The sequence below is a fragment of the Diabrotica undecimpunctata genome, chromosome 3, assembly GCF_040954645.1.
Source record: "Diabrotica undecimpunctata isolate CICGRU chromosome 3, icDiaUnde3, whole genome shotgun sequence".
Classification (NCBI taxonomy): domain Eukaryota; kingdom Metazoa; phylum Arthropoda; class Insecta; order Coleoptera; family Chrysomelidae; genus Diabrotica; species Diabrotica undecimpunctata.
The window spans coordinates 127,060,336-127,084,630 of NC_092805.1; the positions used below are offsets into that span (position 1 = coordinate 127,060,336).

The window sequence follows — 24,295 nt, forward strand, 5'->3', positions numbered from 1 at the left end:
AAGGTAATCAGCCGAAACAGCTGTAGTGATAAGAATTTAAAATAAATTTTGTGGAAGTTTGAAAACAAAGTTTTCAGTGTTTTATTGTTACATAAAATGAATTTCCATCAAGTAACGGTCGAATCCATCAATTATATAAAAAAAATATCTTTGTAGTGAAAGGAGTCAGGTGAATAGATTCATAATTGCGAAGATACCCTGAAATAACTTTTATGGTGCACTTTCCTGAGCCTAAAATAAAATTAATACCACTAGACACATGGCAGGACACCAAAACCTGTGGCTTTAGGGAAAATCAACATGCAAAAGAAGTGGTAGATCATGAAAAAATATAGGCAATAAATTCATGTTTGCCATATAAATGAACAGGTCCAAATGGGATTTACCAATACTTCTACAGAATTGAAATAATCTTCTGAACACATCATTTGGCAGTAGATTTCATTTGTATTAAAGACTCTAGAGAAACTAAGCACATTAGGAATAGTATATTGGTTGAAAGTAGGGACACTATGTGTACAGAGAAGGATTTTCTATGGAAAATGCACTGCAGCATCTCATACAGAGTTTGGAATACATTCTGGAAAACCAAAAAGTGAATCTATGTGCATTTCTTAATATACATGGATAGACATTATATCATATTATGGGTCCTCAGTATGCAGTCTGTAATGCTGAGGAGCCTTATGATATATGTAACGTTACTGGAGATACAGTGTACTCATCAACTCAGATGTCTTGGTCATTTGTTCACCTGATCATCTTAGCCCATAGCAAATTTAATAGCCCATGGGTTTACAACGTTCTTCGACATCTTCCGATTTCCAATCTCCATCTCCATTCAACAGGCTCTGACTGTAGTTACCTAATGTATTACAAATGTAGGGATTAACATAAGCCCCCAGAATTTTAAAATCATGAAATTTGCCATGAGGAATTTAGAGGGATTAGGTACTCTAAGCCTAACTAGGACAAATCTAAATCTAGTGAGTGAAGAAAAGTACCTTGGGCTAATATTAGACTCGAGGTGTACTTGGAATCAGCAGATTAATGAATATTCAAGAGAGCAGTGACTACGTTACTGGTAGACAGAAACACATGAAAAAATGTTGGGTTTAAAACTGTGTTTCCAAAGCTGCCAAGAGACCCTCTGATTAAGCCAGACACAAAGGAAAAGGAAACAACTATCCCAAAGTCTAGAAGATGAAAATGGAAACGGAGTACTATATATCAACAAACAGTTGATATGTATGAAAAAGTATAAACAACATTTGCTTGAAGACGAAAGAATAGAACACTATACAACAATTGCTGTAGCAAATCCATCAATAATAGACTGTACACTATGTATTAAAACTGGAATAACTGGAATACCTGAATGTTTTTTCTGGAATAACTGAATAATTCATATTCTTACAGAAGGTATAATTGACTGATAATATCATTTTTGAACTGAAGACACTTGTGCATTTCTAAACAGAAGTGCTTATAGACAAAATCTGAAAGAAGGAGAAAAAACAAGATAACAGTATTAGATAGATACAATCAACTGTATGCTAACTATTTAAATTCTTGATAAAAAACAGTTGACCCAAGGATAAATAGAAAAGACAAGAATACATTTGAAAGGGTAAGAAACATGAAAAATACAAAAAAAAAACACCACCAAGTGTTGTTTTGATAGGTTCCTCTGTACAACAAATAAATAAATAATTGTAAAATTTAGAAATAAACTCTACATGTGAAAAGGACACAAAATCATACAGGACAAATATTTCATTTGGTAATAATTTTAAGATACTGCTGAGAGAAATTAGGGGATATAAATATTATCATAGAAAGCTTTGTTAAATATAAAAAAAATATTTTTACTTTTCCAAAATTAATATTAGTTCCATTATCACATGAATTTTAATATGGGTTCTAAAATGAAAAAATCCTTGCAATAAAGATAGTTCATTTATAATTCAGAACAAATATTGCGGTATTATCAGTTTTACTGTTTTCTATGAATAGTTTATATGAAATGAATACTTTTACTACGAATTTCTCTTAATAAGTGGGTAGATATCTAGACATCATTTAACTATTTTAAATATTCATAACCCAGAAGGTATTTTATCAGCTGGAACTAATAGTCAATTATTTTTAAATAGCCTTGTGCTTGCAGGATAGTTAAATGTACAGTTTTTTTTTTAAATAATATGACAGTAAAACTTTGGTAAAACTCTTTGGTAAAGTTAGACTTGACAATATTTTAAGTAATACGTATTTTTAGAATTACCTTCAGAAAGATGCCTTGAGGACAAATTCAACTGGCCAGTAGTTCGAACTTTTTTTATTACATCTTTGGTCAAGTGTTGATCATTTTCATCTTTTGTTTGTAAATGAAACACTGGATTTACACACTTTCTTCTCGATTTGACTTTGTTTTGTTTCTCCATGACTTGTATTTACAGTGTAAATTAAATTAAGACGGGAAACTGTTTATTTGAATAATTGTTTCAATCGATTTGTCAAGGTTAGTCCGTTGCTCCGACAACTTTGAAAATAAAATAATAACAATATTGACATTTACAACCTTGACAATCGGCGCACGGTTCGTGTTCGATGACATAAAAATGCATAAAACGCGGGAAACGTGTTTTTGTTTTAAAAATATATAAATATATGATCCTGATCTTAAAAATTGCATTTATAAATTATATAAAGTAACATTTTTATCAATAATTTAAAATTAGAGACTATAAAACATCCAACATTATCCTAGGAATTTAATGTTGGTTGTCTATATTCAGAAGAGAGAAAAAATGCTCCCATTTTATTTTATTTTAATTTTCTATGTTACGTATTTGCTTTTACACAACTTCGAATAATTTATTTTGGGGATATTGTCCTAATGTTTTAAGGAGGTATATGTATAAAAAACCCGGGTGAAGATGGAATAGTATCAGAAGCACTAAAAATTGGAGGGGATGGGATGTATTACTTGAAAAAATTAAACAACTTTTCAATATCTGCCTTCACAGCGCCAATATTCCAACAGACTGGAACAACGCTACTATGATTCTATTACACAAAGCAGGAGATAAAGCAATTTTAGAGAATTACAGACCGATTAGCCTCCTCAGCCATATATATAAGTTGTTTACGCGAATACTAGTTAAGAGAATGGAAAGAAAATTAGAGACTTATCAACCAAGGGAACAGGCAGGATTCCGAAAAAGTTACGGAACAAATGACCATCTACAAAGTATAAAAACCCTAATAGAGAAAGCAGTGGAATACAATAAACCTCTAGTTCTAATAATTATCGATTTTCACAAAGCCTTTGACACAGTTGAGCTAAGCAAAATATTACAGGCGCTTAAAGAATGCAGGCTAGATTATAGATATACTAAATTATTATACAAAATATACCTGCAGGCAACAACCACTGTCAGATTACATACTAACAGTAATCGCATAAAAATAGAACGGGGGGTTAGACAAGGAGACCCAATGTCACCTAAACTTTTTAATACGGTGCTAGAACATGCTTTTAAGAATTTGGATTGGATGACAAAGGGAATAAAAATAGATGGAGAATATCTAAACAACTTACGTTTCGCCGATGATATACTTATAATAGCTGAAGATCTAGGTATGGCAAGAGAGATGGTACAGGAACTCGTTGTGGCTACAGAAAGTGTAGGTTTAAATATAAATATCTCGAAAACAAAAATCATGACCAATTTGGTACCCAACCAGAACATCAGTATTGGTGGAAAAGAAATAGAACTCGTAGATAGATATAAATACCTGGGACATGAAATTATGATTGGCAGGGATAACCAGACTCATGAACTGAAGAGAAGAATCGGCCTTGGGTGGGCAGCATTTGGAAAACTGAGAGAAACTTTTAAAAGTGAGCTGCCCACATGCCGAAAGAGAAAGGTATTTGATCAGTGCGTCCTCCCAGTCTTGACGTACGGAGCAGAAACACTTACCTTACAAAAGCAGCAGCTACCAAACTGAGAGTCACGCAGAGAAGAATGGAGCGGTCCATGTTAGGAATAACTCTGCGAGACAGAATAACCAACGAAGACATCAGGAGAAGAACCGGAGTGACTGACATCATCGAGAAGATAGCAAGACTAAAATGGAGATGGGCAGGAGACATAGCCAGAATGACAGATGGGCGATGGACAAAGAGGTTATTGGAATGGAGTCCAAGGGAAGACAAGAGAAGCGTCGGTCGACCACCTACAAGATGGACTGACGATTTAAGAAGACTCAATAAAAACTGGATGAGAGCGGCGCAAGATAGACGGGGTTGGAAACATGAGGAGGAGGCCTATGTTCAGCAGTGGACTCTTGAGGCTGGATGATGATGATGATGTATAAAAAATAGATGCAATGATCCAACGAAGTGTTTTTTATTGTGATAAATTAATAGCATTGCTTAATAGTGAATAAATACAAATACATATATTTTTACATTTGCAACTACTCGGACTATTTAGATTTTTTAACAACAATTTGCCTAGAATATTTATTAAATTGTGGATTCTTTGCAACTCTAAGATAAAAGTAGCAGTTTTCTACAATTAAAGTAATAATTCCTATAATGTAGCCGATAATTAAAGCTACCAAAGCTCCAGAGAATTTCTTTAAGTTCATTATTGCTTTGGTGGTACCAGTATCTTCTATTTGGATTTCTGATATAAGTACTTTTTGCATAACGTCGTCCATCCACTTTTTGATAAAACCTGCTTCCAATACTCGTCGTATGAATTTGTCCATGCGTGGTTTTAAAGGAGAATTCTTTTGTAATCCTAAAAGTAAACAAAATATACAAAATATGTAATGTGCCAATTGGGTACAATTCCTATGCCAATATGCCATATTGTAATGCCAACCATGGTTTGGCAAAATCGTCATGTAGAGTTGGCGATGGTAAAGTTATTTCCAATGTTAAGTAGCTGTCGGGAGAACCTGTAACTCCTAGAGAGCGCGTCCCCAGGTGGCGGATAGGGGAATGCCCGACCCGGTTTGCCGGTGGGCAGGAGGGAAATAAAATACATCCCGTGGACCAACAGGTAATTCACTTAATCATTGCTGGTATAGGCAATCCCCCACTTGTTGACCAACGGCTTCGGGCGGACGAGTTGGTAGTTGGTAGGGTACTCTTTTGTCCTGTGGCTGATAAACCTATATTAAAGATCCCTATGGATATCTCTAGTACAGTCATAATGGCTGTACAACACAACACAAACTCGCTTATTGGTCATGGACATCGGAGACCAAGATCCGGCAAGAGATGTGATTCCCATGGCCACAGGGCCTCCCGGGTCGTTAATATGCAAAATCCCTGTGATTTGCATATTAACTTTACTCTGGAGATAAAAGAAAGGCTCCTACGATGTTCTATCTTCTCGATATTATACTACGGAGTTGAATCCTGGACACTTACAAGCGATGGAGAAAAAACTTAAAACCTTCGAGATGTGGCTATACAGAAGAATCCTAAGGATATCATGGACGGACAAGATAACCAACGAGACTCTACTATGAAGAATGGGGAAAGAAAGAGAAGTGATGTATACGAATAAAAGGAGACAGTTAGAATATCTCGGATACAGAATTAGAAACGGCACTAAATACAGATAACTGAAAACAATCCTTCAAGGCAAAGTATTCGGAAAGCGAGGAAATGGGAGAAGAAGAATATCATGGTTAAAAACACTAAGGTTCTATCACAGCAAAATTATCTGTGATTATTTTAGACAATTAAAATTTTGTCTTAAGAATGTTTCAGCAGACGCTGTTCTGAACTATGATGAAACAAATATGACGGATGACCCAGGTAAGGTTAAAATAAATACAAGACGTGGTTGCAAACATCCAGATCGAATTAGAGATAATTCTAAAGCAAGTGTATCCGTCATATTCTGTGGATCCGCATTAGGAGTTTTGTTGCCGCCTTATGTTTGTTACAAAGCGGAAGTGCGGAACATCTGTACAATACTTGGACTCAAGGAGGATCTGCAGGAGCAACATAATCGATAAAAAAAAAATGGCCGGTTCAATGATCCAAGATTTGAAGACTGGTTTTGAGTCTTGCATTATCTTATTTCAAAAAACTACTGAAAGTTTTATCGCAAGGTATGATTGGAGATAATCTGTCAACGCATATTTCTTTAAAAATTATCCAAGATTATGCCAACCTTTAGTCGTGACATTTTTTAAGCCTTTAAAGGGAAAAACGGCCTAATGTATTAAACGATTGGAAAAGAAAATATCGCGGATGCCTACCTAAAGAGAAGTTTCCAAATTATTAAAAAGGTGTCTTCATAATTAATTTGGATATTATTAATGTTACCAAGTCAAATTTAATTAGCGGATTCAGAGCTACAGGAATACATCCTTTAAATGAAGAACAAGTATTAAAGTGGTTACCACCAGAAAAAGATTTGGAAACTGTCATTACAGATCAGCAAGAAACAAGCTGGCGAGAAACATTTACATCGTTTTTAATGGAGTGCAGAACCACTGAGACAACATGTAAAGTGCGCGAAAAGAAAATAAATATTAAACCAGGAAAACATTTCGCTTTAGAAGACTTTGAAGAAAGGCTTAAGCAACTTCCTTCAACTTCTGACATTTCTTCTCTGTCAAAAAATAAAGACAGAAAAGCCAAAACACCTGATTCTGACGAGCAGTCAAGCGATGAACAATATTTTCTTCATGATGAAACTGACAACTCTTGTTTATCATTTGGCTTCCTTGAATCATTGATAATTCTCAATTAAGTGCTCCTAAAACTAAAAGTTATAAAAGTAATGACTTTATTTTAGTCAAATTGGCTTATGAAAAAACACCCAATAACTTGAATTTGACTGACCTAATAACTGTTACTTGGGTAACTTGAAACACCCAATAAAAAATTCAAATCACATATTAACAATAAAAACATCAACTTGAACATTGAAATTTGAACTGAATGAAAAAAATTTGAACAGTCCAGACAGTACAACTGTTTTTTATTTTGAAAGTATTTCAAGTTTTTTTTTACCCCATTTTACGGCATGTATTTTAGTTTTAAAAATTTAATATTGTCTAGTTCAGAAATTAATTATCTTAAACTCATTATTGTTGAGTAGAATATTAATATTTTTAGCATCTGAGTAAATAGTTCTGATTTAGCATATTAACGTTGATATGTTTATGGTGTATTAATATTTATTAAGATAATAGCTACAAGTAATAAAATTAGTCTCTTACCTATAGAGACAGGCATGTTAATTATACAATCTTTCATAATATGCAAAGTTCTATCATCTTTTATAACTTTTTCGTCAATCGACTTACTAGCATTGGTTGTCAAATTGTCAGACGAACTAAACCTATTTTGATATCTTTGTTGTCGCTTTACCAAAGCTTCTTTTAAGAAATACGTATTTTCGTAAAAAGCGAACGACGCCTCTGCTACTCTGTCTACGGCATCTTCTGAATCATTCACTGTTATAAAGTTTTTCGAGATTATTTCCAGTGACGGGTCAGTGGATTTTTTAAAGAATTCCTTATTTATTTCGCCCCAGCCACCATATGTCAACCGACTTTCGACCAGTTCATCCACTGTATCTATTTTTACTCTAAAATAAGAAACGTAAGCTTTATATTGCGTTATGGTATATGTCAACTTTTCTTATTATGCATGTGTTTTTTTTTTAGACAAGTTTCAATATTGATTTTAAACATGAGTTTATTTTTATATTTGCATAATTTGTTGTCTAACTATTTATTATATGTATATATACAGTACGTTAAATTTTGGATTAGATATTACACACTACATACAGCGCTAAAATCGGCAAAATTGACTCTCATATCTACTTAATTGTAATTCTCCGATCCCGTCCGACACCTAGACAGAAAACGAAAACCATTTAGTATACTTCATTCACAATTATAAGAACTGACTTATGCAGAATTTAAAAGTATCCCGCTGATAAAGTCGACGCCATAAAGAGATTTGCCTCTTCAGGTAAATAGTAAAAAAAGCCGGCTTAACGAATTTTATATTTTATTTGGCATTTACATTATATATTTAATTTAAATAAATATCTAGATAATTAAGGGAAAAATACATAAGCTGATAACTTATTCAATGTACAAAATCAACAAATGCAAAAGTATTTTTTTATTTACTTTTTACTTTAAATGTATTATTTAATTATTAGAAGGCCATGAATCTAAACTTGGACATAATTTTTAATACCTACAAACATTTTAAAATAACATTTTCTTGTATATCTAAATTTAAAATCACTTCAGTATTAATTAATAATTATGATTTTCCCTATCTACCACTTAATATTTTATAAGATTATTGATTAATAATTTTATGTGATGCACAACCTTTAGTGAAGAATAATTTTTTTTCGTAAAATTATTAATAAAGAAATTTATCATTTTTGCCAACTTTTTCAGACATGAAACGGAAAAGTTAAACATAACATGTCAACATGAATAAATATGAACCTTTTAAAACGAGTAAATCGGTACTCACCTGAGGGACCGCAAACGTTCGGATACAATTAGCGTCCCTTTGTAAAGACAATGACGTCGACTTTACTAAAGTAACAAGACATTTACTTAACACAGAGACTACACATTACTCCCCTGAGTTAGTGATAAGTTATAGCCTAAAAAATCATTATGAAATTGACTGGCCAGTTAGTTGTGAAAACCAGTGCCAATAAAATCCAAAACACACACACACACACACACACACACACACACACACACACACACACACACACACACACACACACACACACACACACACACACACACAAAACGAGTATAAATATTACATCACATAGATATTATGTTAAATCTGTGTCACTATCATTGTCGTCTTTTAAATTGATGATAATATTTTGTATATTATTATTATCTGAAGTTGTGTTGTCATGGTAATCGAGACATGAATCACTGATGTTCTTAGCTGATAGAGATAAGGCATTTGGAACCCATCCATCGACTGATCCAGCATGGAATATTGTTATTCTTTTTCCTCTATTAGAAGGCGCTTTTGTTGAACAAGATTGACTATTATCTACCCAACCTTTAGATGGCGTATCGTGTGTATCAAACCACGTTTCATCTAAATAATTAATAGGTCGAATCTCTCGACGACACTGTTTAATTTTGTTTAAATATTCCATTCGCCATATCCGTAAACGATTGGATTCCATAAGTACCTGTCTTTTATCTACTTTTTTGTATTTAAACCCTATACGTTGCAAACACTTCCAAACAGTTGTTCTACCGCACTTAATTTCAGTGTTGTCGACGTGAAGTCTGTCAAATAATATATCTAGTGTGGGTACAATTTGTTCTTCATACAAGGCATACACTTTGCGACGAATAAGATCTTCATCTGCACGATCGAGCTTCCGAGAAATACTGTTATCCCGTCTTATTAATCTTGGTATAATAGGATTAGTTACAATTTTTCTGACTGTGGATAATGGTTTTTTAGTCAAAGTTGCCGTTTCATGTAAGGCTTCGTTACTGTCCATATTTTTTTCGACAAGAGTTTGAAAAACATTAGCAATAATTTGTTTTGCATCAGTAGATAAATGTGTTCGTTGGCGCTGTTCAGGTTCTAATACTTGAATGAGATCACCTCCTTGTCGATTTGCTTCCGGTTCATTAACTGGCAGAATTGCCCTATTATCCTCTGGACTCCAGGGACGCCACATTGTTTCATACAATAAAGGTAAATTTGACTACGTGGATTCACCGGCAAGTGTACACACTCTAAAAAAATAAACACTTTTATTACAATACTCAACTAATTTTTTGCACAAACTGAACACTCAAACGACTTTACAACCAATTCCGTCGAAGCAGACTTTTAAGTGTTAGTTTGTCATCGTACAACTCTCTTCAAATTAAAAAACAATTAACGATAAGTAACAGGTAGAAAGTTATATAAATTCCAAGTAATTTGTTAATAGGTCAATTAAGTTAAACGTTTACTCATTATAACTGTATATACGGGTTTGTCAGTTCTAATGTGTTTGGGATATTACCCGTTTTCCCAAAACTTATTAATTTCCACCACCGGTCCAGTCAATTTAACTAAATTGAGATCTTCATAATTTTGGGCGCTTTTATTTCGTTGAGACTTAAAATAATGATTAATAAAAGAATACAATAATTATGGGAAATTTGTATGTTTATAAAAAGAGTTTTTTGACATTACGCTTGAATGATAATATTTGATCTGATTATATGTACTAACCTACAGTTGACTTGGCTATATACCGGTCCTGTCAGCTTGGATAGCTGTAATAATTATACAACAATAGAGTACTTACAAGGGATTATTCAGTTTTACAGCTGTTATTAAAACAACTTTTATAATGAGACACTAAATTTCTGGATACAGTATAACACCACATCATATTGCTAAAGAATTCTTTTAAAATTAAACTGTAGTATAAAAATACACTATAAGGCGGTGCATTTGTATCGTTTTTTAATGTGGTTAAATTAAAAATAAAAGCGCATTTCTTTAAAAAGATAAAACAAAACAAATCTGTCATAAAAACTTCTGCGGACAGATGAAAGATTTTCTGCTGTAATAGAATTGGAGACTTCTCTTATTTGGTTATTTAATTTATCCAAATTTTGGACTGTAGCCTCAGGATGATCGTAGATGATGCTTTTTAAATGTCCCCAAAAAAAGAAGTCCATAGGTGTAGGATCTGCAGATCGCGCAGGTCACTTAATATCGCCTATTCCACTGATAACTCGATTCAGGAAAGTATTGTTTAAGTACTCACTAATTATTCGAGCGTTGTGTACTGAACAGCCATGTTGATGAAACTAAACATTCTCCAGATTTACATCAGGAAGTAACAAATCGAGATATACTTTACTATTCAAGCTGCCCTCAATAACAAATGGACCTATTATGTAGTCTCCTAAAATGTCAGTCCAGACGTTAACTTTTTGAGGACGTTGAGTTCGGTAAACAACACTTCTGTGCTGGTTTTACGGTTAACGAAACAGAAGATTTATCAATGAATAAAATGCTTTTAATAAAATTTGGTACATCATTAGCCTTCGTTATTAGAGTTTCACAAAACTCCATTCTTCGAAAGTAGTCGTCTGGATAAAGCTGCTGCGTTTTCGAATATTTAAAATTCTTGTAACTGTGCTTTTTCCATACTTTCGGTACAGTAGCATTTGTGTATTCCGGTATTCTCTTTCCTCAAATTTTTCTGGTGACACTTCTTAAGCGTGAGATTTTCTGCAGTCTTTGAGGCAATAACAATTTTTTAACAATACTATGAATTGACTGTACGCAAGGAATTGGTCTCCCCTCAAAAAACACAGAAAAAAATCTACACACTGTTGTCCAGAATTACCATCATAAAACCATTTTACTGCTTTAAATAACCACAGTATAATGACAAATTATTGACAACGGGTCAACAGAAGTTCGCGGAAAGTCGACGGCGCGCAGTGTTGCCATTTATAGGGTGTATATCTAATTTAAAACTTAACGTACTGTACTTTTGGCTCATATTAAAATATCCTTCTCCCTTTTTACAAATGAAATATTATAACATAGAAAGGGCATAATATAACGTCTCTATGAATGTATCCCATTCATAGAGACGCATTCATATCTTCCCTTATGTCTAAAAGTCCGTGCTCCGGTTACATTATGATATGTTTCGCACCTCAGATAGGGGTAAATGGAAAAATATGTCTTAACCAAATTTCCCATTGCGGAGTGGACATCATTCATAGGTGCTATGCTATCTACCTTAGATGGGCAGAAAATAGAGATAATAAAGTTTAGAGAATTGTATCTCTGAACTAGGTATCAACTGTTAAAATATCCAAAATTATCTGTATCTACCAGAAAATGTACTGGATAATAATCTTTTAGACATGGGGAAGGCGTTCATGATTTCTAGTGCGTAATAAACGTCCTTCTATAAAGTGAAATGAATTTTTTTTGTAAAGGATAGATGTACTTTAAAGTTAAATATGTATGAAAAATTACTACTCACTTCAATGAGGGTCTGGCTAAAATAGCAGTCATACTAGCTCTATATGCAGTAACCACAAGCAAACAGTACAACCAATACCACCCAGTTAATACCCTTAAAGACCATCCTGTGGGCAGTTTAGGTAAAGAAACCAGAAGTAGCATGCTAAAAGTATAGAGAGCACTATTTACTGGTTCGCTAAATTGATACAATCCAATTGGCTCTCCTTCTCTTCTAATTACTTGATATTTTTCTTTCATTAAAATATACTTAGTGTTTGCATCCATTTTCTCCAAAGCTGGGTGTAAAGAAAGTGTTATTACTTTTTTCGACTTTTGAAATGGTGTTTGAGAATCTGTGTCGTTGGCGACCTGTTGATTTGTATTGACGTGAAAATGAGCCAGATAGTAAAAACTTATGATTGTTATTAATAGTGATACTAGTACTCCAGCCCACATTATAGGACTAAAAAAGAAAAATGTGTAGTAATCTCAAAGTTGTATCTAGTATATTTATATATCCCAATTCAATATCTATAAATAATCATAATTCTATCAAAGATAAGCTGGAAATTACATTCACTGCCAAATGTCTAAATGAATATATTAATTCAACTTAACGTGGTTCCAATAAAAACCATTGTTTAAATATATTCATTAACAGCCAACAAAGCAGATAAAGTAATTGAAGACTGTATTGTAATCTTGCCGCTGTTATTAAAAAAAGCAAAGAATAAGTAGAAGATAAAGTAGGGACTGCTAGATACTTGAAAATTGGCGTAACTCATTTCCGAGCATATAGTAAGAAATCAAATAGATCATAAAATGTCAACAAAGGCTTTAGAAATGCCATAACTTCAGTAAAAGCTTACATAAAATTAAATCACAACCTCCTCATCTATGGATTAAGACTTAAAGAGAATTAAACAAACAAAATGCCTTAAATATAAAACGATTAAAAGAAACATTAAAATAGAATGTTGAATTGCACATAAAAGAAAATTTAGATACTGATACAACAATATCAGTACAACAATATGATAGAAAAGGAGATAAAAAAATTTCATAAATTCAAAAATAGTAATTTACTACTGTGAAGGAGCCTGTAAGTTTGAGTACTACGATTTATGTGCTAATACAGTATACTCCCTTTATAACGAACACGGTTATTACGAGGTTTCGCTTATAACGAGGTACATTAGATGTCCCGTGAAATTTCTATTGAACTATAACCCTTTATAGCAAGGTAAATTTGCTTATAACGAGAGTAAATAAGATTGAAAAACGTGTTTTTTACGTTTTGGCCCGGCCGTAGCTATAAATAAATACCCTTTTTAACTGCGGGCCGCCCGCACTAAACTTCTTACAATTTATGATTCTTAGTCGGAAATGTAAAATTTATGATTCACAAGTGTCATTGTATTGGGTTGACCATTCACACCTAATAATATGGGTCCTAATAGACAAGATGTGGAAAGTGTTTTAAAGGTCGTCAGAAACTTTATCCAAGGACAAAACGCAAATGAAGAACCATAAAACTGTTTCACATCTGTAGAAACTATGATAGTGTCATCGAATGCGATACTCTGTGGACTACGCATTTCGATGCGCATCGCCCCGCCTCGAATTTTCCCATTGGCTCTTGACCTGAAAATCCCTATTTATCGCTCGAACAGCGCATATAAATATTGGCGATTTTCAGGTCAGTCCCTCACGGGCTCTCCGAGAGCTTAGTGCTCTCGGGGCTCTGCTTCCTGCAATTATTTACCATACTCTGTGGTTGAAAATTGTTTCAACTTAATTTGGTGTTTTATTTCGACGAAGAAATTGTCATGTAAGAAATATCTTGCCTTTTTCAAGGCAAGACACCGAAGATAAATATTTTCCAAGTCCATAACCCGAAAATGGACTTAAGTAGGGGAGCTCTCGACAGTATATTCGAAGCCCTCTACAGAGCACCCGGAGACAACAGAAGGTGGTTAGACCCTTAATTGTTCCTCCGAGGTGACAATAGATAGAATACTGGACAATTTAAAGCAGTCAAAAATGACAAAATAACTTTATACGCTTTATACATATTTACAGAATACAGAGTTTTTGTTTTAACGTATATCATTGACAGTAAAAGTAAACAACTCTTTTTTGTTTTAATGCATTTCATTGACAATAAAAGTAAACAACTTTGTTTTAAAAACGCCATTCAAACAATATTTATTAGCATCTTATATTGCTCCGAATGGCTTCACTATAGAAAGTTAATGTTTTAGAAAACTACATATTCATATGTATGCACAATATTATTGTTGTTGGATATAACGAGATCCCCTTATAACGAGGTAATTAGTCTGCCATTTCAGTTCTCGTTATAGAGGGAGTCTACTGTATTAATCATACGAAGCATTATAGAGATGTCCAGTGAATAAGTTTTGTTTTTATTTATGATAAAGTTTTCAATCTTGTGAATTGTAAAAAGATTCCATTCTAAATTTCAGTATTGCATCATCTGATTGCGCTAAATATAAATCTATACAATACAGCTATCAAATCAGAGTAAATGGAGAACTAATTGAAACATTATGTTGAACTTATATTATTCAATTGAAATGTTACATTTTTTAGGCCTTAGCGTGCCTTTTTCAGAGGACGCAATTAAATTTTTTTGATGTGTAAAGGGTAAGTATAACCTTAAGTTCAAGTTTGTGGGGCCACCACACTTGTCCCCCGGCCACCATGTTGGAAAAAGTGGCGCAAAGGGTTTCCGCGCTGTATCTCGTAAACAGCAATTTTATAAGATATTATTGGCAGCAAATTAAATTGTTTAAAACTTTATTCATATTACTTTTTATCGTAAAAAACTTTATTCATATTATGTACTTTTTATCGTAAAATGATCAATAAAAAAGTTATAAACAAGAATAACTAAAAATTTTTGAACAAATTTTTCTTTTGGGCCTTATACGTTTTTTTGTGGTAATTTTAAAATAAAATAACATCAGAGCAATATTATAGCAGGTTTTTCAACGAATAATTTTCACTACAAACTTCAATAATTTATCTGGCTTTTACAGCGCTCCGAAGTTATATCCATAAGTCCTCTTTCCTCCTAAATACCACGGTAATGTTGTTTTTTCTACTGCACTTCGAGGATGGTGTTTTTGTGCCTTTGTCAGGTGTGTTCGTACTTTTAGCTGAAGATCCGTTTTTCTATATCCGTTTTGGTCCACTTAATAATCCCAAATGAGTAGCTAAGCGCGGAAACTGCGTAGGTGTTTAATGCCTTAACAAATTTTTACTATTAAGATGTGAACGGAGTAGCTGTTTTACCCTTCTTATGAACTCTGAAGTTAATTCGATTTTCATTTGTTTATGGTCAATTTTCCGCGCTTGATTTACTTCTAGATATTTATACATGTCATTTTCACCCAAAGCCTAGATGTTTTGTCCATTTTGCATATCGAATCCTCCGAGCTGAACCTTTCCCTTGACTATATTTAGTATACTTGTCTAATCCAAAGTGCATACTGATATCATTTAAGTAAGTTTCTACAGTTTTTAGCATTTGATCTAAGTGATTTCGAGTGGAAGCAATTAGTTTCAAATCATCCATATACAACAGATGATTAAACTTCACCACTACAGTATTGTTGTTTTTAATGCTAAAACCTGAGAAAGTGGAGTTCAATAGCTGTGATAGGCACAATGGACTCAGCGAGTCTCCTTGGAATAGGCCGCTGTTAATTGCGATAATTTCCGTTTAATGCGCCATTCATGCGGCACTGAGTCAAAGGCTTTGTTATAGTCAATAAAGGCAGCGAAGAAGTTCCTTTTTTTGGTACTTTGTACTTTGGAAAAGAATAACAAGTTGTTCTTTGCAACCCATGGAATCCTTAGCGCATCCTCTCTGTTGAGGTTGTATGATATTGTTTAGAGCGCAGTGTTTGTAGATACTTGGCTGGATCTTGGGTATTATTTTGATCCTTCGGTATTAAATAAGTTGTTCTCTGAATTAGGAATGATGGCATTTCCTGAAGATTAGAAATAACATGATTAATTAGCGTTAACAAACACTCATGAGCACTCCAAAACTTCTTAAGCCAGAAGTTTTGAACTCCGTTTGGTCCAGGAGATTTCTAATTATGAAGCTCTTTGGTGATATTAGAGACTTCTTCTGTGGTGAAGGGTTCATAGACAGTTGTACGGTAGTATTAACAGCTATGCGTCGTATCTTCTATCCATCCAGCATTGCTGTTAAGAGCAGCTAGTATAAAAAGTTGATTCCCCCAAAACTTCTGAATTTCTTCTTGGCTTGGGTATGATTTATTGACACTTTCGAGAGTGGATTTAGGTTTCCGATAGAACGCCTCCTCGGCATACTCAAAAAGCGCATTGTCTAATTTTCGGCTGTTACTAACTTTGTACCTCCTTAGTCGTCCTGAATAAACGGAGAGTTTTTGTTTTAGTCTATCCAGGCACTATTGGGCTGTGTTGTTTTCTGAATCATATTGTGAGTGTCTTGTAGGACTCAGCATTATTTGATCAGCTCTTTTAATGACTTTTTTACTTATTATTCCTCGTATATGTTCTGTCATTTGACCAATGACCCTAAGCAATAATTCAATCTTGTTTAGAAGCCGTTTTTCCCAAGATGCAACTCTGTTATCTGTCCTTCCGCTATTGATACCTCGTCGTGTTCTGATATTAATTCCCATTACATTAGTTCTTGCACAGTAAATAAGCATGTGCAAATATTCCAGCGTATGGGCTTCTGCGACGTAATTGGGTAGGACTTCAGTATTCATAATTTGTAACAGAACACCTAGTTTTTTATAAGAGTTTATTTTTGGTAGCGATGGTGTGCTGAGTGGATTTGCTCCATTAAATTCTTGTACAATACGTGCCATTTCGCTTACCAGGATATCGTGTAACTCGTTGTTCTGTTGTGTATTATCAGGTTGAGTTTCTTGTATGACAAGCTCAGGAATCTGTTCATGTATTTCATTAGGGACTTGGTCCACATTTAGCTCTTGGTGATTAATCTCTCGTTCGACTTCACTTCTCATGACATTGCGTCTAGTCTCTGGAATAAGATTGTTTCTTATAATTACTCGATATTGATCAGTATTTCATTGTTCAGTTACTTGAATTTCTGTTTACTCCCTGCAAAATTCGGCATATAGATTTCGTCGATACCTGATCGTTTCTTGACCGAGGTTTATCACGTTAGAATAGAAGCGAAAAATATTTTCATTCATGGACGCAGTCCATTTCATGCGCTGCCTCGATCGTCCCGCTTGGGTGAGCGCCGGCTGATGTTCCAGCGTAGCACCTTCAGCGAGTTTAGCTCTAGGTATTCTTTGGCTCGCTTGTGGTTGTTCTTGTTGTTGTTAGGCTGTAGCTGATTATATGACAGACACAAACCCGACCACGACCCGACCCGACCACAAACACAAACTATTTAACTCCATTTTTATGGGTGTGCATTTTATACCTACTGCTGTCGCCAATAGCTTATTTCCGGCTTTACGATTGGTCAAATTGCAACCATAATTGCAGCAAATGGTATTATCCGAAATTGAGTATTGGCTGTTGTGCATGCTCCAATGGCAGAGCGCCATGAAGCACTTGACCTACTTAATTTCATATAAATATAGGTCCATAACGGCCAAAAATTCGTTCTGGTTTGGACAGAGATCCGCAGAACCAGTCTTCTTGGCATTAGAGACCGACTGGTTGATTTAGTTCCTAGAAACTCTGCTCTTTTATTGCACCTAACCGCTATCCTTTTATTTCAGGATTTTTCTAAGTTCTCTAGCGAGACTTAGTACAATTTGGATTTAATTATATTTATTTCAGCATTTTCGACTTAGAATATTTCCCGTGAAATAATTTAGTTGGAATTAATCTTTTTTTGGACTCATATTTTTCTTCTATTTTCAGGGTATTTTCGACTTAGAAGAAATTTTGGTGAGATATTTATTGCCGATTTAATAACTTCTAATAACTTAGGATTTTCTAAGTTCTTAAACGAACTTGGAATAATTTTTCATATTTATTTATTTGGTATATCGACGAATTTAGACTTTAATTTTAATATTTAATTTTAGAATAATTTTTGTAAAACTATTTCTCTTTCAGATTCTCTAAGTTCCTGAAGGGAACTTAAGAATTTTTATATTTTTATAATATTTCTTTCAGCGACTTTTTCTTTATTGAAGTATTTTCAGATAGAAAATAACTTTTAAAATAATTTTGCTAATATTTTATTTCTCTTTAGGAACTATTTTGGGATGCAAAATAACTTAGGATATTTTTCTAATATTTATTCTCTTTTATGGACTGAAAATGAAAATTTGAATTGTGTTTCGAAACTATTTTACGGATTAACTTTTGAACTTTGAAATATTTTTGGTATAGAAAGAGAATATTTTTCTGATATTTTATTTACCTTTTTGGACTTTGAAATATTTTTGATATAAAAATAAAAAAATATTTTTCTAACATTTTATTTTACTTTTGGGCTTTAAAATATTTTGGTATAAATATAAATAATAACATAGAATATTGTGTCGATATTTCATTACATGTGTTTGTTGATTCGTCCCGAAGTAACCACGACGAGCACTTTTATCACATTTTGGACGAAATCGACTTAGTTTCTCAAACTCTTAGTGTTGATTAACATTTATTTGCATTTATTTAAAATGGTATTTTCCCTCTAGCTTATGGGCATATACGACCTATATGTCCACGGACCATGACCCTTACCTGCTCCGGTCCATTTCAGCTATGGATAGTGCAACTGGTCCATTTCTCTCATTCCCGGGGGTTCAGGCCAGCGACACTGCCAGGTGTCAGTTGTGTTCCACGGTAGGTATCCCTGCTACTCTCTGAGTATCGGTTCTAAGAATGCCCAGAGAGCATCCCTCATTCGCACGAACCCGCGCCTGATAGAGAAACTGACAAAACACTCCCACATTTCGCCCTACATTTTTTGATTGGAAGCTTTACATTTTTCAATCGAAAGCAGAAGTGGTGTTAAAATTGTGTTATAATCTATTGGAGGAGCGTTTCAAATGGCAAACATAAAATTCTACTTCTATGAAAAGGTTTTTCAGCAGTGTCTCTCATTAAATACAGTATATGCAGCGTTTCTCAACCTTTTACCAGTTGCGACCCAATTTTATATAATTATTTTCACCGCGCCCGCCCTCATACCATAAAAATATATGAATCCAGGACCGATTTTCAGGGGGGGAGGGGGAGGGTGGTACATCAACTTTTTTTCGGTGGTACCGAAATTTTTTTAAGGCACTTTTCACACACTTGAGTGCCATAAAGACAATCAAACCTTATCGTTATTAAAGTATATTTATTTGTCAAATTTTTTAGCCAGTCTCTCTAGATCCACCCTTGCACTAAACTTACAGTAAAACCTTAATTACCAAATTACCGAGAATAAGTAAATTTATTGATATGTGGCAACACCAATCCAGAACCGATCGTCTCTCTTCGCGAGAAGTTCCGAGTTCTCCTCTCTCCTCCTCAAACCCAGACCTTAGTCGAGTGTCGAGTCAGTTTATTCTGAGTTTATTCAGTCCAGTCAGTCCTTTTGAACCTGTTAAATTTATTGTGAATGTTTATGTTGTAGTTTGCATGTATTAATTGCAGTTCACAGTATTAAAATATTTCAAGCGGTAGGTAAATATACTTAAATTTATACAATATCATGAATAAATTTTTAACTGGGCGTAAGCGAGCATTCGATACTAGTGAAGCATCAACAAGTGTACAGGCGAGAGTAGTTCCAAAAATAAAATCAAGAAAATATTCTCAAGATTACTTAAATTTTGGGTTTACGTTTACTGAAGTAAATGAAGAAGAACGGTCTTTATGTATCATTTGCTCAAAAATTTTAGCAGCCGACAGCATGAAACCAAATAAACGTAAAAGACGTAAAAACGTGTAAATTTAAACAACGATTAAATATCAATGTATGTTAATATCAAAGGAAAAATAGCATGATAAATACAGATTTACCAGACCTTTTAAACGAACTTGATGATTCCTAACTTGATGCCTAATGCCAATTGAAAAATGGGATATCTGAAGTAGAGAGTGGTTGAATCTAACGTTTATTATGATATTAGCGTTAATGTTGACTTACTCAATCCACATCTGAATCCAGCTCATAAAATTAATGACTTACTTGACAGTTTTAATTTGGTACAGATTATTGATGGGCCAACTCATATAACCCCTACATCGCAGACTCTAATTGATTATATAATTGTCTCAAACAAAAATAGAATAAGCTCCTTTGGTGTGTGTTCTCTTGACCACATAACAGACCATGAGCTTATTTATTGTGACGTCAATATCTTCCCAGAAAAACCAGCCCCAATTTTTAAGACTGTTAGAAATTTCAAACACTTTGATGTAAATCTTTTTTTACTTGATTTAAACTGTACTTTGTTTGCCAACATCTATCACATTGAAAACATCAATGATAAAGTAAAATTCTTAAGCAGCTCCATTTTGGCTCTCTTCGACAAACATGCTCCTTTTAAAAAGATTAAAGTCACTAAAAATTATAATCCTTGGCTAACAGATAATGTGAAACTTCTTATGTCACTAAGAGATCAGGCTAAAAAAAAGTGGCAGAAAACTAAGGAGGTAGCTCACCTTACCTACTACAAAATGATTAGAAATTATACAACATTAGCATGTGAGAATGAAAAAAAAGCTTTCTTTCAACACAAACTTCATGTGGGTGGGATAAAAAATACTTGGAAAAATTTACAACTCATTAATATTGGTAAGACAGAACACACAATTCCAGAAACATTAAAAGAACCCTATGAGATTAATCAGTACTACACATCTTGCATCCCACATCTAACAATCAATCAAAATACAATTGACAATTATTTAAATACTGTACCTAATCGCGAACAATTTACCTTTACTCCAGTATCTTGTGATCTAGTGCAAAAATTGTTATATACTATTAAATCTAATGCTCTAGGTTCAGACGGTTTAAACTTAAAAATGTTGCTTCAATGTTGCCCATTAATCATTCCTTATATAACGCATATAATGAATTGTTGCCTCTCAAGTAACTATTTTCCAGATGAATGGAAAAAAGCATTAATTAGACCCATACCTAAATGTAACAATCCAACCGAATATAAGGATCTTAGACCTATTAGTATTCTGCCTACTTTATCAAAAGTGTTAGAACGCATTATGCAAATGCAGCTTGGTGATTATATTTCTAACAATAATATCTTAACTGATTTTCAGTCCGGGTTTAGGCCATTTCACAACTGTGAAACAGCACTCCTTAAAATAACTGATGACATTTTGAGAGAAAGAGATGTGGGTAAGGTTACCATTTTAGTTTTGATCGATTTCTCTAAGGCATTCGACACTCTCAATCATTCACTACTCTGTGCAATTTTGAAGTCAATCGGCTTTTCCATAGATGCATTGAATATGGTTAAGTCATACTTGCATCACAGGAAACAGAGCGTCAAAGTAGACGAAAGAATCTCTGATTTTCTAAACATTTTGTCAGGTGTACCTCAGGGCTCAATCTTATTTCATCTCTATGCAGATGATACACAAATTTACCACTCATTTTACCCAGTTGACAGAGCAAGTGCTATTGAGATTGTTAATCAAGATATTAAATCATTGATTGCTTGGGCAGAAAATCATGCATTAAATATAAATTCTAAAAAAACTAATCTGGTGGTTTTTGGTCCAAACAGGGTGTGTTTGGAAATGAGTAACATCATTGAAATAGTTGTTAATAATGAAACCATTAAACCTGTAACTAGTGCAAAAAATCTAGGTTTAACTTTAGATAATCACCTCAAATTTACAAAACATATTAACACCTGTGTGAGTAAAGCATTTCTCAGTCTAAGAACAATTTACCATAATCGCCGCTATCTGTCATACAAAGTAAAAAGAATATTGTGCGAAAGTCTGGTACTATCAAAATTTAACTATGGAGATGTTGTGTATGGGCCTTGTATTAGTTCAGATGACAGGAGAAGAATTCAAGTGGTTCAAAATTCGTGTCTTCGTCTGATCTGTGGTGTAAGAAGACACCAGCCTATTTCTCACAAATTAAAACATGTTAAATGGTTGAACATGGAAAAGAGAAGATTTCTACATGCTGCTTGTCTTTTCCACAAAATTATCAAAAACTCTCTACCAGCATATCTTTTTAAAAAAATTATATACAGAACTGACATACATAATGTTAATACAAGATATAAAAATACAATTACAGCTCCGCCACATCGTACAGAACAATTCAAAAATTCATTTACATATCAAATATCAAAAGTATATAATGGATTAGCTAAAGAATTAAAATTAAAATCGATTATATCTTTTAAGAAATCTCTTAAATCTAAATTGCTAAGTGAGTAACACATGTGCAACTATTTGATGACCTGTTATGAAGTATGTATAAACTGTGTGATAGTTTTTGTACAATATTTAAATGTTAAATGTTTCTATTGGTTATGGTTTTTAATTGATTGTTACATAACATGCAAAAAAATATATTATATATTTTTTTTTCTCTCTTGCTTAAGATGAAAAGCAGAGGTACTGATTTCTTGAAATCAGCACCAACTGATCTTCGGCATTTTTTCTTTCTTATTGTATTTTATGCATATATAAATTATATATTCTGTATATTGTATGAATTTGAAGGAAAAATAAAGACCTTTATTATTATTATTATTATTATTAAAAAGTGTTCCCCACAAGTTAAAAGTTGACGTGTCTCAGTATTTCTTTCTAGTGTGTCGCATTTCTAAAATATTTGACGATGGTTCCTTTTCAAATGAACATAGTGTATAATATTTTCATAGATAATCATTGCCTTGCCTTTTACACTTATAATTTTACTTTTTTTTTATTTATCCAACAACGTTTTGAAGTATTCTTTTAATTTATTTAGTTTTATTGATTATATCTTTATAAGTATTGAGATCAGATTCCTTTTAATTTGTCAATTTTCATCCAAGTAGGTGTTCATTCGTGAATAGTTTCTTTTCCATCTTCCGCTCGTCTTCTCTCTTATTTTCTCTCTGACAACGGCTTTCAATTTTTAGAAAAACATGCAATTACTAAGCAGACTAAAAATCGTAAAAAGCACTAAATATCTATAGAAATCAAATTAACACTGATAAAATATTTGTTTTTAAACTTTTCCTTTATATATTAGAGTAGTTGATGCTTAAGGACGCTAATTTAAAAAAAACGCAGTCGACTTTATCTATTAGCGTGAAAAAATAATTTATTGGTAGCTCAAATAAGTATATACTTACAGGAAATTTTTAGTAGTGATGAATATCGTCTTACTTAACCTACAAATCTTAATTAAAAGACTGCTTTCCAAAACTGGGTCGATTTCTATTTTTATTTATTGCCAGTATGATCTATTCAGCAATCAAAACATCGCGTCTGTTTCTTTTCCTTTATGTGATACAATTCACACAGTGCCTCGTGTATTAAATTTTTGTTATAAAAAGAAAATATTCTTCAGTAGGAACAAATGGTTTGAGAAATAGGAAAAAATAGAAGAAACAAAAATTAAGTATCGACTTTTGTGTCAAAAATGTCAGGAGACTAAAAAAACATTCAATTCATATCACGATAGTTTTATTAGTATATAAACTAAGAAGGAGATCTATTATATTCTTACCTGAACGGTAGTATCAATGTTTTCCAAGAATTGTCTGTTAAAGCTTCTGGTGTAATAAATGTTAAACACTCTGTATTATAGGGAACCGTCAAATCCATTAAGTTAAGTAAATACGGTGTATAATATAAATCTCCAAGAGCAATATCTGCTCTAGTACTTACTACTTCGCCTATAACACCTGTATAGATTCCTCCAATTAGGGGTCGTCCCCAAAGTTCCCTTTCTATATTTGGTGGTTCATAAACTTCTACATTGAAGTTCATCCATTTGGAAATTGTTTGTAAAATCTAAAATTATACTTTGGTCTATAAAAGATTTTCATATAACAATATGGTCAGTATGGTCTTTTTACCTTTACTCATTTGATCATAAAAAAAATTATTTAAAAATTCCTTTATAAAAGGTATATATTTAAATATATACCTTAACGCTTTTATAAAGGAATTTTTAAATAAATTTTTTGTGATACATGATATACAGCCAGCTATAGGAACTTAGTT

General features: G+C 33.2%; 2 protein-coding genes across 3 annotated transcripts in view; both read right to left on the reverse strand.

The window, feature by feature from the left end:
• The window catches only part of LOC140437390 (leucine-rich repeat-containing protein 40-like), a 46,209-nt gene extending 43,675 nt beyond the window's left edge, over positions 1–2,534 (reverse strand). For both annotated transcript variants that reach the window (XM_072526893.1, XM_072526895.1), the window contains exon 1: positions 2,285–2,534. In XM_072526893.1, coding sequence (XP_072382994.1) covers positions 2,285–2,444 — 160 coding nt within the window. In that variant the 5' untranslated portion in view covers positions 2,445–2,534. The remainder of the gene's footprint in view (positions 1–2,284) is intronic.
• A 1,877-nt stretch (positions 2,535–4,411) lies between these two features.
• LOC140437391 (glutamate receptor ionotropic, kainate glr-3-like) overlaps positions 4,412–24,295 on the reverse strand; it is a 40,095-nt gene continuing 20,211 nt past the window's right edge. The window contains exons 5-8 of the mRNA XM_072526896.1: positions 23,796–24,082; positions 12,087–12,530; positions 7,267–7,637; positions 4,412–4,817 (exon numbers count right to left, since the gene is read on the reverse strand). Coding sequence (XP_072382997.1) covers positions 4,498–4,817; positions 7,267–7,637; positions 12,087–12,530; positions 23,796–24,082 — 1,422 coding nt within the window. The 3' untranslated portion in view covers positions 4,412–4,497. The remainder of the gene's footprint in view (positions 4,818–7,266; positions 7,638–12,086; positions 12,531–23,795; positions 24,083–24,295) is intronic.